The sequence below is a fragment of the Sparus aurata genome, chromosome 15 (assembly GCF_900880675.1).
Source record: "Sparus aurata chromosome 15, fSpaAur1.1, whole genome shotgun sequence".
In the NCBI taxonomy this organism is placed as follows: domain Eukaryota; kingdom Metazoa; phylum Chordata; class Actinopteri; order Spariformes; family Sparidae; genus Sparus; species Sparus aurata.
In genome coordinates, this window is record NC_044201.1 from 26,482,118 (window position 1) to 26,503,035 (window position 20,918).

The 20,918-nt window shown below is 46.1% G+C and overlaps 1 protein-coding gene across 2 annotated transcripts in view; it reads right to left on the reverse strand.

Annotated features, from left to right (window-relative positions):
• LOC115597193 (contactin-associated protein-like 4) overlaps positions 1-20,918 on the reverse strand; it is a 77,483-nt gene that overhangs the window by 8,887 nt on the left and 47,678 nt on the right. For both annotated transcript variants that reach the window (XM_030442947.1, XM_030442948.1), the window contains 14 exons: positions 18,543-18,810; positions 17,936-18,085; positions 17,684-17,855; positions 14,102-14,208; positions 12,644-12,763; positions 12,203-12,403; positions 11,674-11,836; positions 11,411-11,538; positions 11,128-11,298; positions 10,217-10,435; positions 8,032-8,271; positions 5,718-5,918; positions 2,043-2,176; positions 1,493-1,580 (listed from right to left, as the gene is read on the reverse strand). In XM_030442947.1, the coding sequence (XP_030298807.1) occupies positions 1,493-1,580; positions 2,043-2,176; positions 5,718-5,918; positions 8,032-8,271; positions 10,217-10,435; positions 11,128-11,298; positions 11,411-11,538; positions 11,674-11,836; positions 12,203-12,403; positions 12,644-12,763; positions 14,102-14,208; positions 17,684-17,855; positions 17,936-18,085; positions 18,543-18,810 (2,362 nt within the window). The remainder of the gene's footprint in view (positions 1-1,492; positions 1,581-2,042; positions 2,177-5,717; positions 5,919-8,031; positions 8,272-10,216; positions 10,436-11,127; positions 11,299-11,410; positions 11,539-11,673; positions 11,837-12,202; positions 12,404-12,643; positions 12,764-14,101; positions 14,209-17,683; positions 17,856-17,935; positions 18,086-18,542; positions 18,811-20,918) is intronic.

Sequence of the window (20,918 nt, forward strand, 5' to 3'; positions counted from 1 at the left end):
TAAACATGAATTCTCTTGGGTGGCCAGCAGGAGGCGACTACACTGCCTTCAAAAAGAAATCAGATTGAATCTAAGCTAATGAGAAAATCACCTTACTTCTCACTTGATTGAACAAGTTTTGAACAGTTTCCTAATGAGTTTAAGGTTTCAGTAGCGAATTTCAAGTCTTCCTAAACACAGCATGATCTTTTTTTGTGTGTAAATTATGGTCCCATGGAGGAAAATAGATGATAAAGCAGGGTGAGCTCGAGGACGGACATACTGAACATACTTTTGCAGCCCTTCAGCAACCTAAAGACAACCTGCCTCTAGGGTTAAAAAGTGCATCTTCTTCTCCTGAACTTTTGACTATGTAATGCTTCTTTTTCAATTGCGAAAACGACTAAACAAAGTGGAGAAAAAACAGGTATTACAGGTCAGAGGTAGGAAATGTAAAAGTCCGACTCCTCTGCACTCTTAAACCATCAGGTTACGGTGGGTTTCCACTTGGTCCCATGTCTTAAACATTTCAACAAATATTAGGTAAATTGGCAGGAAATATTCTACCTCTGCCTGAGGGATGAATAAGACTGATTTTGGGAACCTCCTGACTTTTTGCCCCGGTGCCACCACGAGGTTACCATCCCTACACTTTTGTTTGTCCATCCTGCTGATGCAACATCTACTGCACATCTGTCCTTTCTGGGAGAAGGATCCTTCCTCTGTGGCTCTTCCTGAGGTTTCTAACATTTATTTCCCCTTCTCTGCTAAAAGAGTTTATTTCGGGGGAGTTTATTCTGTCACGAATCGAGGATGCGAGGACAGAGGCTGTCGTACACATTACAGATTGTAAAAGTCCGCTGAGGCAAAGTCATTTCTCATTTCGGGCTGTATAGATAAAACTAACTCGACAACTATTAGATCAGTTGCCACAGATTTTCCGTGTGCCCATCAGGGTACATTGCAAAAACGTTCTTGATCCCCTGAATATTTTAGATTTACGTCAGACTGGTTTCTGATTTGTTGACCGCGAACTCTCGGTGAAGGTTGGCCTAATTTGCCCAAACCACAGATCAACACAGATTATGATCTACTATAAATCCCAAGAATATAAGAACAGACAGTTTCCTGAAAAGGCACGTTTTAAATACAGCTGCTGGTTGTAACAGTAAAGAGATTAATGTTGATTATACTTAAGTAACAACAGCAGACTTTACACCACAATCAAGCTGAAAAATGCTTATTTGGAAGGTAAATAGAAAGTTAATTACCCTCGGTAGTCCGACTGCACTCTGCCAAAAACTAACTATCTGAATCCCTTCTGATCCGAGTGCCGAGGGCACCAGGTATGAATATTCAGTCTATGTTTGATCTTCACTCGCTTAATCCTCCAGACAACACTTTCCAGTACCTCACTGTCTGGTATGGCAGAGTATCTTTTGAAATGAGTCTGTGTCTGAGTGCTCTGCCGCCTCAAAGGCATCGTCTGGATCGCTGCGGCCGCCTCACTTACTGTGCACTCTGCCGAGAACCAGCGACCTGATGGCATTGAATTCTACATCAGACGTCACGTTGAAGTCCTCTCTGGCGTTCTGGTCAATCTGAGAATAAAAAAAAAAAATGTAAAGTTTCAGTTTAGTTGATCAGATCTGAAGAGAAAGTACGCAGCGACATCAAAAGGAAAGTAAATAAATCAAAAGCGTAGACACCGATTACACAACGGGACGCCTTTTGGTTTTGTGATTTTCCTCGTGATTGCGGAAACTTTGTACGTTGATCTGAGCCTGAGAAACCAATTGAGCATTTTATGGAGGGGGATGGAGGAGAACTCAAATCTAGCAGAGAAAGTCTTCTGAAGTTTTGAGAAATAAAATCACTTCTCAGAGGTTTCTGAGCAGCCGCCAGCATGTTTCACCACAGCTCAGCCTTTATTATCAGCTCCTCACTGAAGTCGACTGACAGAGAGGATGTTGAGAAAACCAGCGTGACTCGGGGCTTAGAACTGACTGGAAGGTATATTTCAGACTATTGTGTGTGTGTGTGTGTGTGTGTGTGTGTGTTACCTGCACAGAGACAGCGTCTGCCAGTCGGCTGATGGTGACGGCGTGAAGCTGTCCGTTGGCGAGGTTCCTCACTTTGCTTCTCAGGACCTCGGCATCTTTGGTGCTGTCCAGTCGGTACCTCACCTCCAGCTTGTCTGTGTGGAGATCGACAAAACACAACACTGGTTTGTTCCCTTCCAATAAACAAATAAACTGAGGAGGTCATGTTTTTCACCCGTGTCTGTCTGTATGTTTATTGGTTTGACAGCAGGATGACAGAAAAACTACCAACAGATTTCCTGGAAACTTAGATGGATGATGAGTCTCGGCCCTTAAACAGACCCCATTAACTGTTGGTGCAGTTTCGATTAAAGGGCAGATGCAGGGATTCTTTCTGACTTTCTCTGACATGGCGAGATATCGATAACTTTCTGGAGACTGACAGAAGAAATTAGGGTTCCTCCAGCTTCCTTCTGGGGAATCCTAAAACGTTCCAACACCAGATGAGGTATAAAATCCCTCCAGCTAGTTCTGGTTCTGCCCCGGGGGTCTCCTTCCAGTCGGCCGTGCCCATAAAACTGATGCCTGAACAACCACAGCTGGGTCCTCTCGACACGGAGGAGCAGTGGCTCTACTTCCAGCTCCAGGAAACTTATCTCAGCCGCGTGTATCCACAGTGCTCTTCTTTAAGTCGCTACTCGAAACTCATAACCGAAGGTGAGGGTCGGAACATAGACTGATGAATCGAAAAGCTTCGCCCACAATAGCTGTCCATCTCGCGCTCCATTCTCCCTCCGCTCGTGAACGAGACCCCGAGGTACTTAAACTTCTTTGCTTTAATTTAACACTTTGAATATTCAAGATTTTAACTTCTCCAGTGAACATTTCAGTTGCATAAAAGCCACCCACTTTATAACAAAGAAGAAGAAGAAGAAGAAGAAGAAGAAGAAGTGCTAAAGTTTGCTGCAGCCGCCCTCTCACCCATCATCTGCTTTTCAACAGAGATGTTTTATTTCAGAGAGTATCAGCGTGCATCAGGAGGGAACTGAATGTTCCAGAGCAACAGCAGCCGAAGAACAAGCCGGGAAAGTATTCAGTATTGTGCCAAAGTGCTGCCAGTGACGGCCCTCAGAATCAAGTTAATCTGTATGATTATCACGACGCCTCGGCCGGATAACGTTTTATTCCACTTACATGAAAACCCCGTCATGTCTGTGTGGGCGATGAGACACACGGGAAAACGTACATTTTTCCATTCTACAGCGCTAATGCATAATAACCAGTGCGTAGTGAAATATTTTGACTTATTCATACGAGCATATCTTGGATGATAATTGTAAATGCACGTATTCCTGGTCAGGCCACAGTGTGATTGGATAGGAGACGTTCAATGTGTACAGAAGAGGCAGGACGTGAGAGCAGAACCAGAGATTAAACTTTTACATCATACATGAATCATTTTTTTCCAACCAGCTAATTATTCTTTAACACTTTACGCCTGCTTTTCTATTTTTTTTTTTACCACTTATACTTATTAGAGGAGAGAGTCAGCGTCTGGCAGCATCCTCACACGGTAACGACCGCGATGAAGAGGTCACAAGACAGCCGACAGTCTCAACAAGCTCGCGGGCTGGTGAGAAGCTGATGATGGCGCAACGTCAAGAGTTTCACCTGTCCTCGTTTTCCCGCCGAAGCCTTTTTACTTTAACGAGAAAAACGAGTCTTAAACACAAGAGAACGTGTTTATAGCAGCTCGGGTTCACAGATCTTTAATCCTCTTGGGTGATTTGAACGTTATGTCAAAATGGGTTGAGGGGGGATTTTACATCTTCTGTTCTTTTCATGATGCTTGAAAAGGAAGGCTTCAAAAACACGAAAGAAATGACCAAATCAGTCCAAAGTGCACAATTTGTTTGCTTAAAATGTGAAGGTTACAGCTTCTCTCAGAGCATCGACCGAGATGCTCTAAGTTTTATCCCCCAAAAACAAATCTGCTCCTGAGTTTCTGATGAACTGCCGACCACCTCATCATCCTCATCATCATCATCCTGGTTAACCCTGCAGTCCGGGTTATTACAGCGGCCTATTCACAGTCTATTTACCGCTAATGTCGGTGGAATTCGTCGTCCCTTTTTATTCCAATCCAAAAATGACCCCGCTTGCTCTTCTTCTGACTGAACCCATTAGAGGTTGTTCAAACAGTGAAGTGTGTAACAGCGGAGGAGAGGAGAGGACCAGATGAAAAGGAATGATAAGGAGAGCTGGAAGAGTCAAGGAGAAGAAGAGGTGAAGGATGAGAGGAGGTTTGCTTTCAGCGAAGAGGACGTTGTTGATCAAGAGGCGTCTGATCGCGGACGAAACCGATGAAAACATGCAGTGAAAATATCTCTACCTGCTCCGAAAATGCAATTAAACCTGTTATTTTAATAAGGCGCTGAATAAAAAGCCGTTAGCTTGTTTCATTTAATTAGTAATTATATCTACACACTCGCTCTCACTTTATTAGGCACGGTGAGCTCAAACGAGTGCACTCTAATGAAACAGTCCTGCGGTAAATCTTCACTTCATGGAGGTCGTAATGTTCGGTTTTTATTGGAACTGTTTTAGAGAGGCTCCGATTAAAACGTGGATCTATGGACCCTCTAACACATTGAATTGTGGGAGACAAAACCCTGAATGTGACAGCACCGTGCACATTATGGATTCCATAATGTAACAGGGGAATACAGTGAAGCTGACAGCAGGAATAACAAGGTTATAAAAGCTGTGGAGTCTGTTTGTGGAGTAGAATCAGCTACCAAAAGTCACACGTGCGTAAAAGTAAAGATATGAGAGTCACCCAGAATACCTGAATAAAAGTTGAAAGGATCTAATATTAAATGTGCTGCATGTTTTGTGTGTAGCAAAAGTGAGTTACACATATACTGACATGTCTGTACACACCGTATGTCGATTGATTGCGAATAAAATGAATACGTTTATAAATACGTTACTTTGGCTCTGATGCAGCATGTCGTCTCCGAAGTCACTAGTAACTAAAGTTATCAAATGAATGAAATACTCATGTAAACTACAAGTACCTGAATACTGTACTTGAGTAAAATATATGAGTAAATGTACTTAGTTACATTCCATCACTGGGTACAATAGAAAAAGAAAAGCTTCCTTCGTTCAGGGGAGAGAAAAGATAAACGTTGTGATGATGCAACAAACTGGAGACAACAGACACCCACTGCCACGCCTGTCCACATGTCCGACGTCTGACCAATCACTGCTCGGTAGTCATTGTTACATCATTACATGAGGCCACACCCATCTTCAAACTCAGCCTTCATTTTGAGCTTCTGGACATCATCCTGCACGGCTGCAATGCTTTTACTCTGACAACATCTGTTCAGAGACAGTAAGGCAAGGTGGAAACAACACCAGCAACGTGTGAGTGGACGGGAATGATCGAAACTGTGACCTGGGGGAAATGTAGCGAGCCCTTTCCTACTTCCAGCACTCTTTACTCTGATGACGCCCATCTTCGAATGTGGCTTACATCTTTGATCTCAGCTCACACCTTTCAAGTTTCATGACGGTATCTTGCACATTTGTGGCCCTCATAGAGAAAAGGGATCTCGAGGACCAGATTGTGCCATTATGACACACACACACACACACACACACACACTGGCAGGACCCGATGCTCACCGTGCTTGTTGAGCAGCAGAGCCAGGTACTCCCTGCGGTGCGAGCCCACATAGAGGAGCAGAGCGGGACTCTGGCTGGTCCTGAAGCTCAGGGAGATGTTCTCTGCTCTCAGGGTCGTGTCAGGCAGGGCGCTGCTGCTCCTGTTCGGCTCCTCGAAGGTGTAGCTGATGGATGTTCCCGGCTTGAAGCTGGCTGAAACCTCTGCAGCGAGGGGAGACGTGATGAATGGATTTTAAATTTGGCTGCTAAAAGACTGACGGGAAAGTTTCTCGCCTTACAGCTTCTTGCTTGTTATAAAAAAACTTTTTTTTTCATCCTCGCGCGTACACCCACTTAACAGCTCACATGACAGGATGATTTGCATTTAAATGTGAATATATATTGGTAATAGCATATTCTATGTCTCCACACTGCATCTAAGTAGCAACTAATCCTGTAGGGGACTGGACTGTAACAGCGCCTCAGCTGCAGCGACAACGCCTAATTAGTGAGCAGGAGAAGAAGCCGGCGCAGAAAAAAAAAAAAAAAAAAGCGTCTGACAGCTGAAAAGAACAATAAAAAAAAAATATGGCTGCTAATTATATCACTGCTGTGTGTCGGAGTTGTGATTTCCGTCATGGATAAAACTCAGGTTGGGTTGTTAATTATAAAATACACGCGGGGCGGTGTTAGTGTGCTGATGTGACGATCCAATGTTCCTGTGAGTAAGAGTCGGGAGTAAGTCGAGGTGTGTGCTCTCAAGACGACTTTATGAGACTGGGACGATTCCACGATACAATTCGGGAAACTCTCAGTTGTTTTCGGACACTTAATTGTAGCATATTGACCTCCGTGTTTACTAAAACATTTTCAGTGATTGTTCAGACCGTAACAACACGAATAAGAAAGATCTGGGCACATTCAGGCGACTAAATGTCAGACGTAGAATGAAACAAGATAAATGACTATATACTATAAATGTCTTTAAGATATAAATCACATTTCCCACACGATCAGGATGATTAGCAGCTCTGTTTATTGTGATAACGACTGTAAGGCTACTGTACGTGTGTGTTTGTGTAGCTCCAAGGCTTTAGTGTGTTAGTGTTTGGGATCTAAGTGTGTGTGTGTGTTTTATTTATAGACCACTTTCAGGTGCTGCACTCGAACACATATTCAGGCGGCCATGTTGTGGGTCAGCAGCTGGCTGAAAGCTTGTGGTTCAGTTGTGCATTTGACTGCGGACTGATTATTTAACCTCTGATACTCCCTCTGTAAATTATTTTTGCATGGCACTGCACCAGCTTAACCTCCTAAACCTCGATAATACTAATCGCAAACTCATGCTGCTTACCTCAGCTGAAAATAGCTTCTTACAGTTTGGGAGTTAAAGGGATATTCTGGTGTAAGTTTAATTCATGGTCTAACACACCGTGACACCGAGTTAGGCCCCCCCTCGAGAGATCAAGTTTTTCGACCGCTAGCTTATGTAGTTTTAGCAAAGTTTTATCAAACATCTGCTAGCTTTGCCAGATTTCTATTGAAAAGAGAACACAGCTCACCACTCTCCTGCAGCAGCTTGCTCATTGTAGGGAAGCCCTGACGAGTCGATTACCGAGTGCGGTTAGAAATGCTCAATTCCGTTCTTTTCCCTGTCCGCTCTCGATAATAACTGTTATAAACTGGTAGGCAAGACACATATGAACTTTGATTGCATTTCCATGGAGTAAAAATCAGACATTTTCATCCTTGAGCTGCGGAACTCAACTGCACTCGGTAATTGACTCGTCAGGGCTTCCCCACGAGAGCAAGCTGCTGCAGGAGAGTGGTGAGCTGTGTTGTCTTTTCAATAAAAATCTGGCAAAGCTAGCAGATGTTTGATGCCTCGAACTATGTGCTTGGACCCTATTTGTACTGTTGCTGAAGTTTGGTGCTGTTCTGAGCATTATTTGTGGCTATGAGTGGCTTTTTGATGGTGGTTCCTTAGTGGAGGCATAGACTGCAGTGTATTGTTATCATGCGGTCTTTTCTGAGGTTGCTAAAACTACATAAGCTAGCGGTTGGAAAACTCGATCTCTCTGGGGGGGGGGTGCTTACTCGGTGTCACGGTGTGTTAGACCATGGATTAAACTTACGCTGGAATATCCCTTTAAGGGTTTAAAACACTAGTATCTTCGATTTGGTACCTGCACATCACACCAGCTCAGTGTTGAAACTTGATCGTTACCTGTGCAGGTTTTTGGGATCTAGGTGCTGAAATGTAAGAACAATTTGACTCATAGCTACAACATTATACAGCATACAACATCTGAACCAGATGACAAAGCCTGCGTACCTCTGTCGCAGAAGGCTCCAGTGTAAGCAGATGGGCTGCAGTTGCAGGAAAAGCTGTCGGGTCTCTCCACGCATCGACCCTGGTTCTGGCAGAGGGAACCGTAGCTGCTGCAGTGACCCGGACATCCGGCCTGAACCCCGGGGGTGATCTTCGCTCTCTCCTCCAGGTCCAGCGTGACACCGTTCAGCTGCAGAGAGCGAATACAACCCCGAAAGCCCTTCTGCCTGGACGCCGTGCCTCCTGCAGACACACAGAGGATCAACTTCAGCAGGCAGGAAGACGTCTTGTCTCATATCCCTGTCGAAGGCTACACATGCAATACCTATCATTTTTTTGTCATTAACGCAGACGACTTTTGAAAGCATAGATTTAAATTGGACAACTCCAGCAAAAACAAATGCAGAGTCTATTCACAACATGCAGAGATGAATGAAAAGCAAATCACACCATCTCTGTGATCAAACGTGGAGGTGACGCTGACTGATACCTGATTATGATTCTAATCGCTGAAAACACTCTGCGTCTCCAGAGGATTTGTCGCAGTCCTCATACCGGTGTTTTAAAATGACGAGGTGATGAAACACGCTGAAACACAAACTGGCAGGTGAAATATTCATGCAGTTGGCTTTTCTGTTTGTCAGCCGAGCACTTGCTGATCGTTGACTTGCGGAAATTTGGCGAGCTGTCAATCTAAGTGACAGTCTGCTCGTCCTGCTGCACTCGCTGACTGTTACAGGAAAACATTTTCTCCCTTTTTTTCGGGCAGAATCTTAACTCAAAAAGTTATTGTTTTCCGACTTCCTCGAATTACGACCTTCAGCTGCCCTCAGAGTTCAGGCTCTGCAACATTATAATTGTCTCAGAGAGCCAAACTTGGCAAACTCGAGACTCTCGTGATGAGATAAACAGCTTTCCAAGACTGCGAGGATGATGAGGTTCATATCGGGGTCCAGAGTTTCATCTGGAGCTGTCAGGACTTCCTGAACTAATGGACTGGGTCCAAAAACGGTACCAAGGTTACTGGAAGGAATTTCAACTAAAAACAGAACTTTTCACTGCATCAGCTGAAGGTATTTTCTATCAATTTGTGAGGATTTTCTGTCAGTCTATTGAGTGTTTATAAAGGAATTACTTCCACAAAGTCCGGCTGTGTACCACACATTGTTGGGCTTTAGGAACAAGGATTGTTAAAGGTGGATTTATTGTCACTTTCAACGTGGATCAATAACAGGAGACGGCACTGTGCAGGATGAGCTGGGAAGGGTGATGAGTTTTGCAAAAGGGTTTAGTTTCTGTCACTATCTGATATTTTTCAGAAGAAGTAGAGGACACAGAGATGTTAAACCACCAGCCTCGACCGCGAGGGGTCGATGAAATTGTTTTTGCTGGTCATACCGATGGAGAAAGAGAAGGAAGGCAAGATGAAGGCAAAGACAGAGAGTAGTGCAACAATTCAAGAAGTCTATAAAGAGAAAAAGCCTGACAGCTGCTGACACCGACACTTCACTGACAGCTGGTATTAATATTTGATTAAAAAAAAGGAAAAATACATGTTAAAACAAGGTGCAATGCTTGTTGATGATGATGATGATGATGATGTAATTGGATCCGTCTAAGGAAGGTGTAAATGCAATCTGTGAAACATGCCGTCATCTGTACACATCAGTACACAACGCCGATACAGATATTAGCTTGTAGTTGTTGTTCAAATTTAGAGAGTGAGCGAGCGGTGGAGAAAGCTGAAGACTGGGATGATTAAATGCCTATTTTCTGAGATAAAAGTGCCAAAAGTCGCGTTACAACTGCACAGCGTGAAATATTAAAGCGATGCAGGAAGGAAGTTAATTGGAAATGAAAGAAATACTTTAAGATCATCTGTGCTGATGTTCTGCTGTCACCAAAGCGTTTATTTTATCTAGTCACAGTGAAGCGAACGCACCACTTCTGCAACAAACTCACACAGCCTCACCTCTATTTTTAACTTAATATAGTGTATTATATATGCTGAAATTACAAGAGAGTACACATAATTAAGAATTTATTGCAGACATCATTTTCTGAAGTTTACAGAATGTTCCTCTAACTCAACAATCCACAAAATACCATCATTTTTTAAGGGAGTCTGGGCTGTTTTGTTGAGCCGCAGTCATATATCACAGCCACACACACACGCACACACACACACCTATAAATAACTGGCTGTTAAGCTGCAGGTGGATGTGCCCGTCAGCTGGAGCCTCCTGCGTGGCAGCGGGGAGCTCATCGAGGCGAAGCGAGGCTTCTTTAACGTTCCGCTCGGCTCGGATGCGATGCCACCTGTCGTCGTTCAGCGGGGAGCCGGCCTCGACACGAACCTCCAGCGGACCGTTACCCACGTCAAAGGAGAAGAGGACCTCGGTGGAAGCTGTGTGAGGGAAGGAAGGAAATCAAGGTTAACTGTACGCAATCAATAAATCTATTCATCTTGTTTCCTGTATCTCCCTACAGTCTTTTCCTCACTCGTTTGACAGGCCAGGTGTTTTCAACAAACACACAACAACAGTGCCAACATTGCGGAAACACGCCGCCTTGTTGCAAATGCACTGAACCTGCTGGTTTACTCATTGATTTCCAGAGTATAAAGTACCTTTTATCCTCTCAAACCTTCTGCTGTCTGGAATAATCTGCTTGTTTTATTCCACTTTACTGAGCCATCACTCCCTGAAACAGTTTCATCCATCTGTGTGAGGGATGAATGTGAAGCGATTTCAACCCAGTCGCCAGAATACACGCTAGCAAAGAAGGTCCTGCAACTTTTGTTTAGGTTCAATTTCACATATATTTAAAAAAAGCACCACTTGGCCAACTGCTTAACTGGTTGGAAATGTAATCCAATACCACTGTAATGATTTCCCACAAGAGGTAAACTAAATGGAAGTGATGTGGGAGAAGTTTTTTTAAGGCTTGAGGAGGTCTGAGGTGGAAGTCCCAGAGAGAAGCGTCACCTCCAGCTGAGTTCAATCCGGAAGAAACTTTAACTCCGAGGATGATCCTTAGGTAGCACCCACATCCTACTGAAGTCTGGATTAGACGTCTAACCTGAGCGCTTTCACTCACAGCTGAGTTCGATCCGAATGAAGTCTTTGATGCCCAGGTTTTCCAGGAAGACCCCGGAGGACGAGGTGGTTTTAAACAGGAAGGAGATGTCGGCGCTCAGCTCTCCGTGGAATGTGGGAAAGTGGAGGTAAGACGTCTCCTTGTCAAAAAACGCAGCGTTCCAGACGTTTTCTGCAAATACAGTCAAAGTTATTCGTTTAAAATTCAGCTTTTACAACTACAATTTGTCTGTGTTGTACTGACACGTGCAACGCGACATTAAGGGCTCTGGACCCCGACTTACTGTCTCCGTGGCAACGCAGATGCCCCACTTTGTACGCGCTTTCTGAACCGGGTCTATGGACGTCACCCAGCACCAGAGACCTGACAGGGAGGGTCTCCTTATGGGTCAGCAGGCCCGAGTCGTTTGCCCTGGAGGGAAGTGAAAGGAAGACGCAGACAAAAAAAGCCAAATGAGATTGAGTAGTTTTCCATCAGCTGCAGTAAAAGACAAAAAAAAAAAACAGGAAGACGACGCAGTTTAACTCTGGAGTAAACACACAGTACCACTCAGTGCGGTCTGCGTCACAGTTGCAGTGGTGTTTGGGGTCCACACAGCTCTCCTGCAGGCCGCAGGCGCACCGCTGGCTTCCTGGTGGAGCCCCGGCCCAATGCGTCTGCACCTGTCCTCCACCTGGACCCCCAACCCACCAGCTGAGAGGAGGGCCGTCTGCAACACACAGATACACTCGTTCCTCTCACTTCCCTGAACATTTGATTGACTTACAGTGGGAGCTTTTCTCAACTGTAAAGCCACTACAAGGAACTTTTCTGTAGGACAAAAGATGATTATGGAAAGTAAACCGGATACATTATACATCTGTTCTCAAAGCTGAGTCGTAATCCCTCGTTAGGAGTGAACATAACATCAAGTGTAAACTCAGACGACTGGTCACATTGAGATCACACACACAGTGACACGGACCAGGCAGCGGCAGGCCTTCACTGTGATCATCGTCCATCCGGCTCCTGCTCATAGAACCATCTGTTTTAAATAATCTCTACGTTGGTGTCACGGAATACCAACAAGCCTCACCCGGCGTGTTGAGGAGGCGTGACTTCCTGCAGTGGTAGGTCAGCTCCTGCTCGCAGTGCTCCGACTGGGTGATGATGGCCGCCAGCTGCTCCTCCTCAGAACTGTACTCAAAGTGAGCCGAGTGCTGATTCCTCCCCGGCGACGGCTGGACTCTGGTCAGCTCCGTGTTATTGTGCTGGATCACCATCCAGGTTTTGTCCTCTTATGGAGAGAGAGAGAGAGAAGAAAAGCACAAAACACAGAAGATGATCTATTTTTATATCTTGTATTTGTATGTGATTGTGTTGGAAAATCCAGCGTTGAGATTCTTCACACATGAGAAACAGAGGCAGGATGAAAGAGCGAGAGTGGACACGAGTGGGCCCGCGTGGTGTGTGTTTGATGTGTGTTTGATGTGTGTGTGTGTGGGGTGTGTGTGTGTTTGATGTGTGTGTCGGCTACCTGTCATGTCGCAGTATATCAGCTGAGGTCTGATGGGCCCGCTGCCGTCCACATCAATATAATAATACCCCGATGTGTTGCCTTTGTGTTTGTACGCCTCACAGGACTGCTCGTATATCGCTGAGGAGAGAAAGAGGAGACACACCTTCATCATCACCATCACCATCATCATCATCATCATCGTAATTGGTTTTAAACTGAAGCTCCCTCGCAACACTTATCATACAAAGTAGCTACTATACAAAATAAATAATCAAACATTATCACAGGAAACCTGTAATGCAGTTTGCAACATTCTGCTATCAACCTTTTAAAATTGCTTTTTCCGAAACTGCAGCCGCGCCGGAAAACATTTAGAAGAATGAGTAAACACCTCACGGAAACAAAAAAAAAAAAAAAGTCATGGCTCCAGAGTTCAGAATAGTTTGGCAAATAACCCCTTTGGGAAACCAGCGATTTAAAAAAAACAAGATGTAACAAGATAATTAGAGGTTAGGTGGATTTTGTTTCCTTTACACCGAGCTGGGTTATCGCTCTGCTCCAGTCTTTATGCTAAGCTAATCTACCGGCGGCTGGTTGTAGCTTTGTATTTAATGCATACGCGAGAGTGGAAACAATCCTCTGTGCACTTTTTCCAAAAAGTTTTACATTTCTGATGTATAGTATAATGTCAAAAACACAAAATTACATACAAATAAAAACACTTTTAAATAAGGAAAGTGTGAAAAAATGCCTCTTAACCTCAACCACTGGTATGATAAAAACTAAAAGTGCACTTATTCTGACAGCTCACAGATGGTAGCCCATTTATAATCAGAGAGAAACATACAACACACAAAATTTAACTGCAAAACCAAAAATATATGCAAACAATAAGTACATATTGAAGCGTAGATGCTGGTTTATCATCATACTGGGATTCGTGGCACCCCTGGAAGAAATGAAAAGTTGCAACAAATCAAAAGCCGACGTTTCAACATATCCGCGCTCTGCAGTAAAAGACATTGCCAACATTTATTCTGCTGGCTGGGCTGATAACAGTCTCTGAAGATGGGAATCCATCCTGAATGACATTTCGGTGGATGATTGCAAAGGGAACAGTTTGCTTGGTCTTTAAAACAACACAATAACACTACATCTGAATTCTAGCAAGTCTCTTTCACATTAGAGCCACATAAAAAGCTTTTATTCCTCTTCATCTTCCTCTCTTGCATCTCCTCCTCCTCTCAGTCTCCCTCTCCTTCCTTGTGTCGACTCTCTCTCAACTCCTCGCACAAGTGTGATTGCGACAAAGAGGTTTGATCTCAGCCTGACCTTCCACCGCCGCGACGTCTGCGGGGACTTCAACTTGTACAGCAGCAGGATGTGTTGTGAGAGGAAGCACATGTGCAAACAGAGCCCGTGCTGCGTGCGTGACGTATAGAACGACAACAACCAAACAAAGCTTCGGGCCCTTACAGCTGTGACAGGTGGCGCCGCTGTAGCCGGTGGTGGAGCAGTTACAGTGGAAAGTGCTCCATGATTGACTGCAGCTGCCTCCGTGTTCACAGTGACTCAGAGAACACCTGAGAGACAGAAGAAAAGCAAACATTCAGACCCAACGCTCACTTTGACCTTGCCCCGAGTTTCAGAGGGGAGTTCAGTGCAGTTTGTACGAACATGAAACATGGATTACGTTAAGGAAATCACACACCGGCTGGTCCGGGAGCTGCGCCTGGATGACGGTCGGTTAAAGGCTTATTATTATGATTCATTTTGAGGGACAGTTCGACAATGACATCGGGCCGCTTTACTGCTCAGAGTTAAACTTTGTGGGGTGTTCAGAGTGAGATTGGTTTTGGGAGAAGTTTGATGAGGTGATATGGTTCAAGGAAAGACTGACTGAATGGATCTTACACATGACTTCCATGTGGATTACAGTAAGTTTGTGTCCCATTTGATTTTTTACTATCAGACTTGGGGAGGTTAGGTTTAGGTGACAGAACTACCTGCTCAGGTCGAGGAAAAGATTGGGGGATTTCTCTTTTCATCACTAGGGTGCAGTGATTCGGCCGTCGCCCTTTTTTATAAATGAGGGTAAATCAGAGATAAAGACACCCCAGAAAATCCCAGAAACGTTTGTGAAAAGAGCACGAAATATTAAAGATTGCAAATGGTAACCAAAGTCATAAGAATTGCATGACAAGAGCACAAATTAGACACAACCTCCAACAGTGTAAGGGCCTTAGATATAAATGTAAAAAGGTAGAACAATTATGTAAACGTTTAGGAAAGGTTTCCTGATGATACGCATCGAACACTTCTACTGTCGCCGCAGACGAAAGTAACTCTGCGTGTTATTTCACCATCCTCATCGAAACCACATCAACAGACTTTTGGATAATTGTTGTTTTTATCTGTTCAAGCAATTTGTGAAGAATCAGATCGACGTGATAAAAAATGACATCATTCTTTGCCTAGTAGGAGAAGATCAGAAAATACTCCCCCTCTTGTTTTTCCTTCCCTCTTTCCCTCCACAGCAGCAGTCACGGTGCAGCGGAGCACAGCAGTGACTCCCTCTGCGTGAACATGTGTAGCTACATGTGTGTGAAGTGTCTTTTCCTGCACCGACAAACAGCTGAGGCTCCAGACTTTCATCACAACACAGAGTGGAACAAAGCTCTGTAAACTATGCTCACACACTCAGGGGAATATTTGCTTTCCCGTTGATCAACAGCGTGTTTGTAGGAACTCCGCTGTTTTATTTCTGATTGGAAAAAAATAATCCCGGAGTTACGATTTTGCCCGCAAAAAAAACTTCACGCGGGTTTTCCCTCACGGTTCCGTGGCGTCCAACACGTCTGAGCAAACTCCGCTGCTGTTAACTCGGCGTCGGGACCGAACAGGGGGGTGGCGAACAAAACAAGGAAGGGAGGAGGAGGGAAGAGGGACAAAGAGACAAAATGATGGAGATGCTGTAGAAAGAGAGAGAGAGGGAGAGGAATTAAAGTTGAGAGATGGACCGAAGGAGGGGACGAAGGGATGGGGGGGGGGGCGACAAATGGGATGACGGTGGGGATGAATGGAGCTCGCCGACGACTGGGTAAACATATTCGGAGGGGGAAATGAGGTCAGCGAATTGTGACTGCATGGAGACCGAAAAGAGAAAGAGAGAGGGGCGAGGCAGCATGTATTTTTAATCTTTTAGTCGGTGTTAGAAAAAGCCTTACTCAGCAGGCTCGTCACATGGTACCGCTTGCTTTTTAGCAGCAATTTCTTTGCTTCGCTTGTTATCTGGAAGTAAGCCGGGATGGAGGCAGGTGCAGCACTTTGTATAGACTCCACTACTTTGTGCTTTTAAAATATACGCATTATACACTCTGGCAGCCCATTGTGGCCGCGCTTATCTGCAAATATGCATGTCGTGCAGAAACATGTGTCTCTTTCTCCGAGTGCGCTGATGGATTCGCTGTGCGCACGGGCAGCCGAGCAGCGCTTATTCCTGCGAATGACGACGAGGGTTGGAGGTGAGGGGCCTGGAGAGGTGCAAATCGATTTTTCAAGTTGACATTTTCTTGAAACAAAAAGCTGCTCGGAGGGATAATGTGTACGTCGCACGCCAGTGGGCTGTAATGATGTCAGGTTCCCGTGTTAGTGCTCACACACAACACAGCGTTCAGGTGAGACGCTGGAGCCCGACCTGACATTTAGTTAAACGCAGAAAGAGCAACGAGGAATATTAGAGGCCGCGGTTTCTCCGGTGTTTAATGACATGGAGATGTCCGGATTATTGATTCTGTCCAGCACTCCTGTGGATTTTTTAATGAACAGCGTCTTTGTAGGTTTGACAGATCTTATGTCCTATATATAATATAATATAATATTGCCCACCAAGCAACTGTCATCCAAAACAGATGCACAGAAACCTTTAAGAACAGAATTATAATGAACCCAATCACCAGATTTTGAAGGGACTATAGGGGGGGCAGCAGAACCCCCCCTACTGCAGCTCACTAATGGACTCTTGTGGAGCTAATTGGCACCAAGTCATTTAAAGACAGGGATGGAGGTGATTTACGGCGGCTCTGACCAGGACTATAACTCTGGGGATGAGAAGACACGCAAGGCTTTATAAAGCTAAACACATATATGTGTAATTTGAAGGTTATATGATACATAATTGTAAAAAAAGTTTATGCCATGTATTGAGCGTACATGATTTGCAGAAATGTACATTTCCATATTATATATTATATTATGGCAGGTAGGCTGTTATAATGCACCAGCAGCACAGCTTACACTAAATCTCAGCACTTCAGGATGTACACTTTAAATCCTGCTTCACTCACAGCAAAGTTTTATTTAACATTTGGAAATAGTTTTGAAAAGAGCACTGGAGTCCAGATGAAATAAAAAAAAAGTGTTAGCAAGATGATAATAGTGATCATGATCGTCTGGCAACAACAATTGAGAAGGCAGAGGCAGAAAGCGAAGCGGGCAAATAAGAAATTTATTTCCAAACCTGCCAATAGTCTCTGTCCACTGACTTGGAACAAAATATCTCAGGATTTTTCCAAACTCAATCACACAGTGAGGCACAGAGCCAACTCAGTCTAAATGTGTGTGTGTGTGTGTGTGTCCTGGATAGTTTATTCTCTCTGTAATAGTCCATAAAGTGCGCTACCGCTGCCTCTCGCAAATAAATCACTTTCTGAGGAATCAACGAAAAGCCAAAACCACATTTCAGCTCAGAGAGAGAAAAGACGCCGCTCCTCATATGATGCCAGACGGACAAAACAATAACTGGACGGTTTTCTTAGCGGGGAAACATTTTGGGGAACGCTGAGCCAAATAAATCCCTCTGTATCCAATCCACCGCTGTCTAATAATCCATATGTAACCCCATTTCACAGGAAACCAGCCACAGAGTCTTCAGAGGGAGATTAACTGGGTTTACAAAGGAAGAGTGGCGAGAAAATAAATCTTGACAGTGTCTACTAACACAGAATATTCAGTATTACATAGAAACATTTCCTACTTGAAGCTAAAAAACAAATATACCTGTCAATGATGCCACACATGTCGATCTGCAGGTGACTGTAGTTTCCCATCATCCTTTGCTGCACCATGATCAAGTCCACCAGTTGGTCGTCCACAGCCAGCAGACGCATGCAGCCCTGGAAAACCCTGAAGGGGTTCAAACACTCCGGGCTGCTGTCTTCAGGAGGACAACCTGCAACAGGAGAGGAAACAACATGAGTCGGCCAAATCCAAGAACAAAAGCCTGATTATGCATGCGTTCATCTGTTTGACCTCCGAAGAAGAGCTGACTTCCTGTGGTGACAGGAAACGAGGGACTGGCGTGTGCGGAGGCGCCTTCGTCTCCGTCCACGGTGACGGTCAGATGCCCTCGTCTGGACATCAGCTCCACAGAGTGCCACTGACCGTCGTTCAGAGCAGAACCTGAGGACAAAGATTCACAAATATCGACTGTCTTCATCTGAATTTCATGAATGTTATGATTAGAATTTCAGTCATTCATTTATCGATTCTCCGTGATTGCCTTGTGTCGCGGCGAGGCCGGAGGTCGGTCTGACTGTTGAAACTGATCCCGATTCAGTAATTTAGCTCTGCTCTACCAACGTGACTCGGGCAGAAATATTATACAAGCTAATGTTTAAAGTTTTATTCAAATTCCATTTTGTCCTGTTCGCCGACATCCTTCCTCACTGCCTGACTCCCTGAATTTAGAGCGACGGGGGACCAAATGAAACCCATCGTTACCTTGAGCAAACTTTTAGAATACAGGAGCGAACAACTTTTTAAAATATATAACAAAAGGTCTCGTGGTTTTAAGACATTTCACTGTGGAAGTGTTACATATTCTATAACTAATTCGGGGGTTCAGGGTCAGACTGACCTGCGCTGAGCTCCAGCGGCGCCCTGCCAGACTTGTGGATCTGTAAATGGAGCCTGGCTCTGCTCAGGTACAGCCACACCGTCCCCCCGTGCTTTGGGAGATCGAAGGTCAGAAGCAGCCCCGCTTTGTTCCACGTCCGAAACTGAAGCCCCACCGACGCGCCCGTTGATGACGGCTCTGTCACCCCTGGCAGGCAGAGGAAGCTCTCGGGGCTGGTGAAGGTCATGGCGACAAAAACAGGCTCGGAGCAGGAAAAGGTCACGTTACCCTGAGATAGGTGGAGGGGGAAGAGATGTGGAGAGAGAGGGATGATAACCAGTAAAAGAAGGAAAAACACGATAATGAATGGATATGAATTCATTTCCGAGGCTGTGTGGCGGCGCCGTGATGCACACAGATCTCATCAGCAAGTCTCCTTAAAGAGCATGAGCTTATTACCATAATGATAATAGCCCGGCTTAGAATAAGCACAAGGCAGAGCAAACTAAAGGCAGCAATGTCACCCAACAGCTTTCTAAGGTCAGAGAGGAAGTTCGGGGGGGAGCAGGAGGGCTGAGAGTCAGGAAAACAGTGAAGAAGAGAAAGCGGGAAATAAAACTGTGATTAAGGGACCGGGAGCAGTCGGACGTCTCTGCGGGCAGGCTCGTTGTTCTGAGAAGTGGTAATTACAGTAAGTCCACTGCCAGAGCAACAACAGTGATATGTTACATCCCAGGTTCCCTACTGGGTTTCTATTTTCAGTGGAGTATGCAGCACACAGACACCTGATCAAATCTAAAAGCTCTTTGCGGGGGAGTTAAAGCGATATACAGTAACTCAGACTGAAGAGGAGAATGCCGTAGAGATTCAGCGGCGCGCGCACACACACACGCACGCACACACACACACACACACACACACACACACATCGTCTCATTTACACTGACGAGGATGTAACTCCTCCTTGAACCGGCACCTTATCGTGGTGGAGGGGTTTGAGCACCTGAATGATCCGAGGAGCTATGTTGTCCGGGGCTTAATGCCCCTGGTAGGGTCTCCCAAGGCAAACAGGTCCTAGGTGACGGGTCAGACTAAGATCGGTTCACTCGCCCCTGATGAAAGTCATACTACCAAGGACGTGCACGTCGCCCGGATCGGCGTCACCGGGGCCCCACCCTGGAGCCAGGCCCGGGGTTGGGGCTCGCAGGCGAGCGCCTGGTGGCCGGGTCTCTGCCCACGGGACCCGGCCGGGCGCAGCCCGAACGAGCAACGTGGGCCCGCCCTCCCGTGGGCTCACCACTCGCGGGAGGGTTCAGAAGGGGCCGGTGCAGAGGGATATGGGTGGCGGTCGTGGGCGGGGGCCCCGGCGGCCCGATCCCCGGATGGTGACTCTAGCCATGGGGACATGGAATGTCACCTCACTGGGGGGGAAAGAGCCTGAGCTGGTGCGGGAGGTTGAGCGGTACCGACTAGAAATAGTCGGTCTCACCTCCACGCACAGCCTGGGCTCTGGAACCCAACTCCTTGAGAGAGGCTGGACTCTCTTCCACTCTGGAGTTGCCCGCGGCGAGAGGCGGCGAGCTGGTGTAGGCTTGCTTATAGCCCCCCAGCTCAGCCGCCATGTGTTGGAGTTCTCCCCGGTGAACGAGAGGGTCGTTTCCCTGCGCCTTCGGGTCGGGGATAGGGCTCTCACCGTTGTCTCGGCTTATGGGCCGAACAGCGGTGCAGAGTACCCGGCCTTCTTGGAGTCCCTGGGAGGGGTACTGGAGAGTGCTCCAACCGGGGACTCCGTCGTTCTCCTGGGGGACTTCAACGCCCACGTGGGCGATGACAGTGTTACCTGGAGGGGTGTGATTGGGAGGAACGGCCTCCCCGATCTGAACCCGAGTGGTGTTTTGTTACTGGACTTCTGTGCTAGTCACAGTTTGTCCATAACTAACACCATGTTCAAGCATAAGGGTGTCCATATGTGCACGTGGCACCAGGACACCCTAGGCCGGAGATCAATGATCGACTTTGTGGTCGTGTCATCTGACCTCCGGCCGTATGTCTTGGACACTCGGGTGAAGAGAGGGGCTGAGCTGTCAACTGATCACCACCTGGTGGTGAGTTGGATCCGCTGGCGGGGGAGGAAGCTGGACAGACCTGGCAGGCCCAAACGTATCGTGAGGGTCTGCTGGGAACGTTTGGCAGAACCCTCTGCCAGGGAGATCTTTAACTCCCACCTCCGGGAGAGCTTTGACCAGATCCCGAGGGAGGCTGGGGACATAGAGTCCGAATGGACCCTGTTCTCCACCTCCATTGTTGACGCGGCTGTCCGGAGCTGTGGCCGTAAGGTCTCCGGTGCCTGTCGCGGCGGCAATCCCCGAACCCGGTGGTGGACCCCGGAAGTAAGGG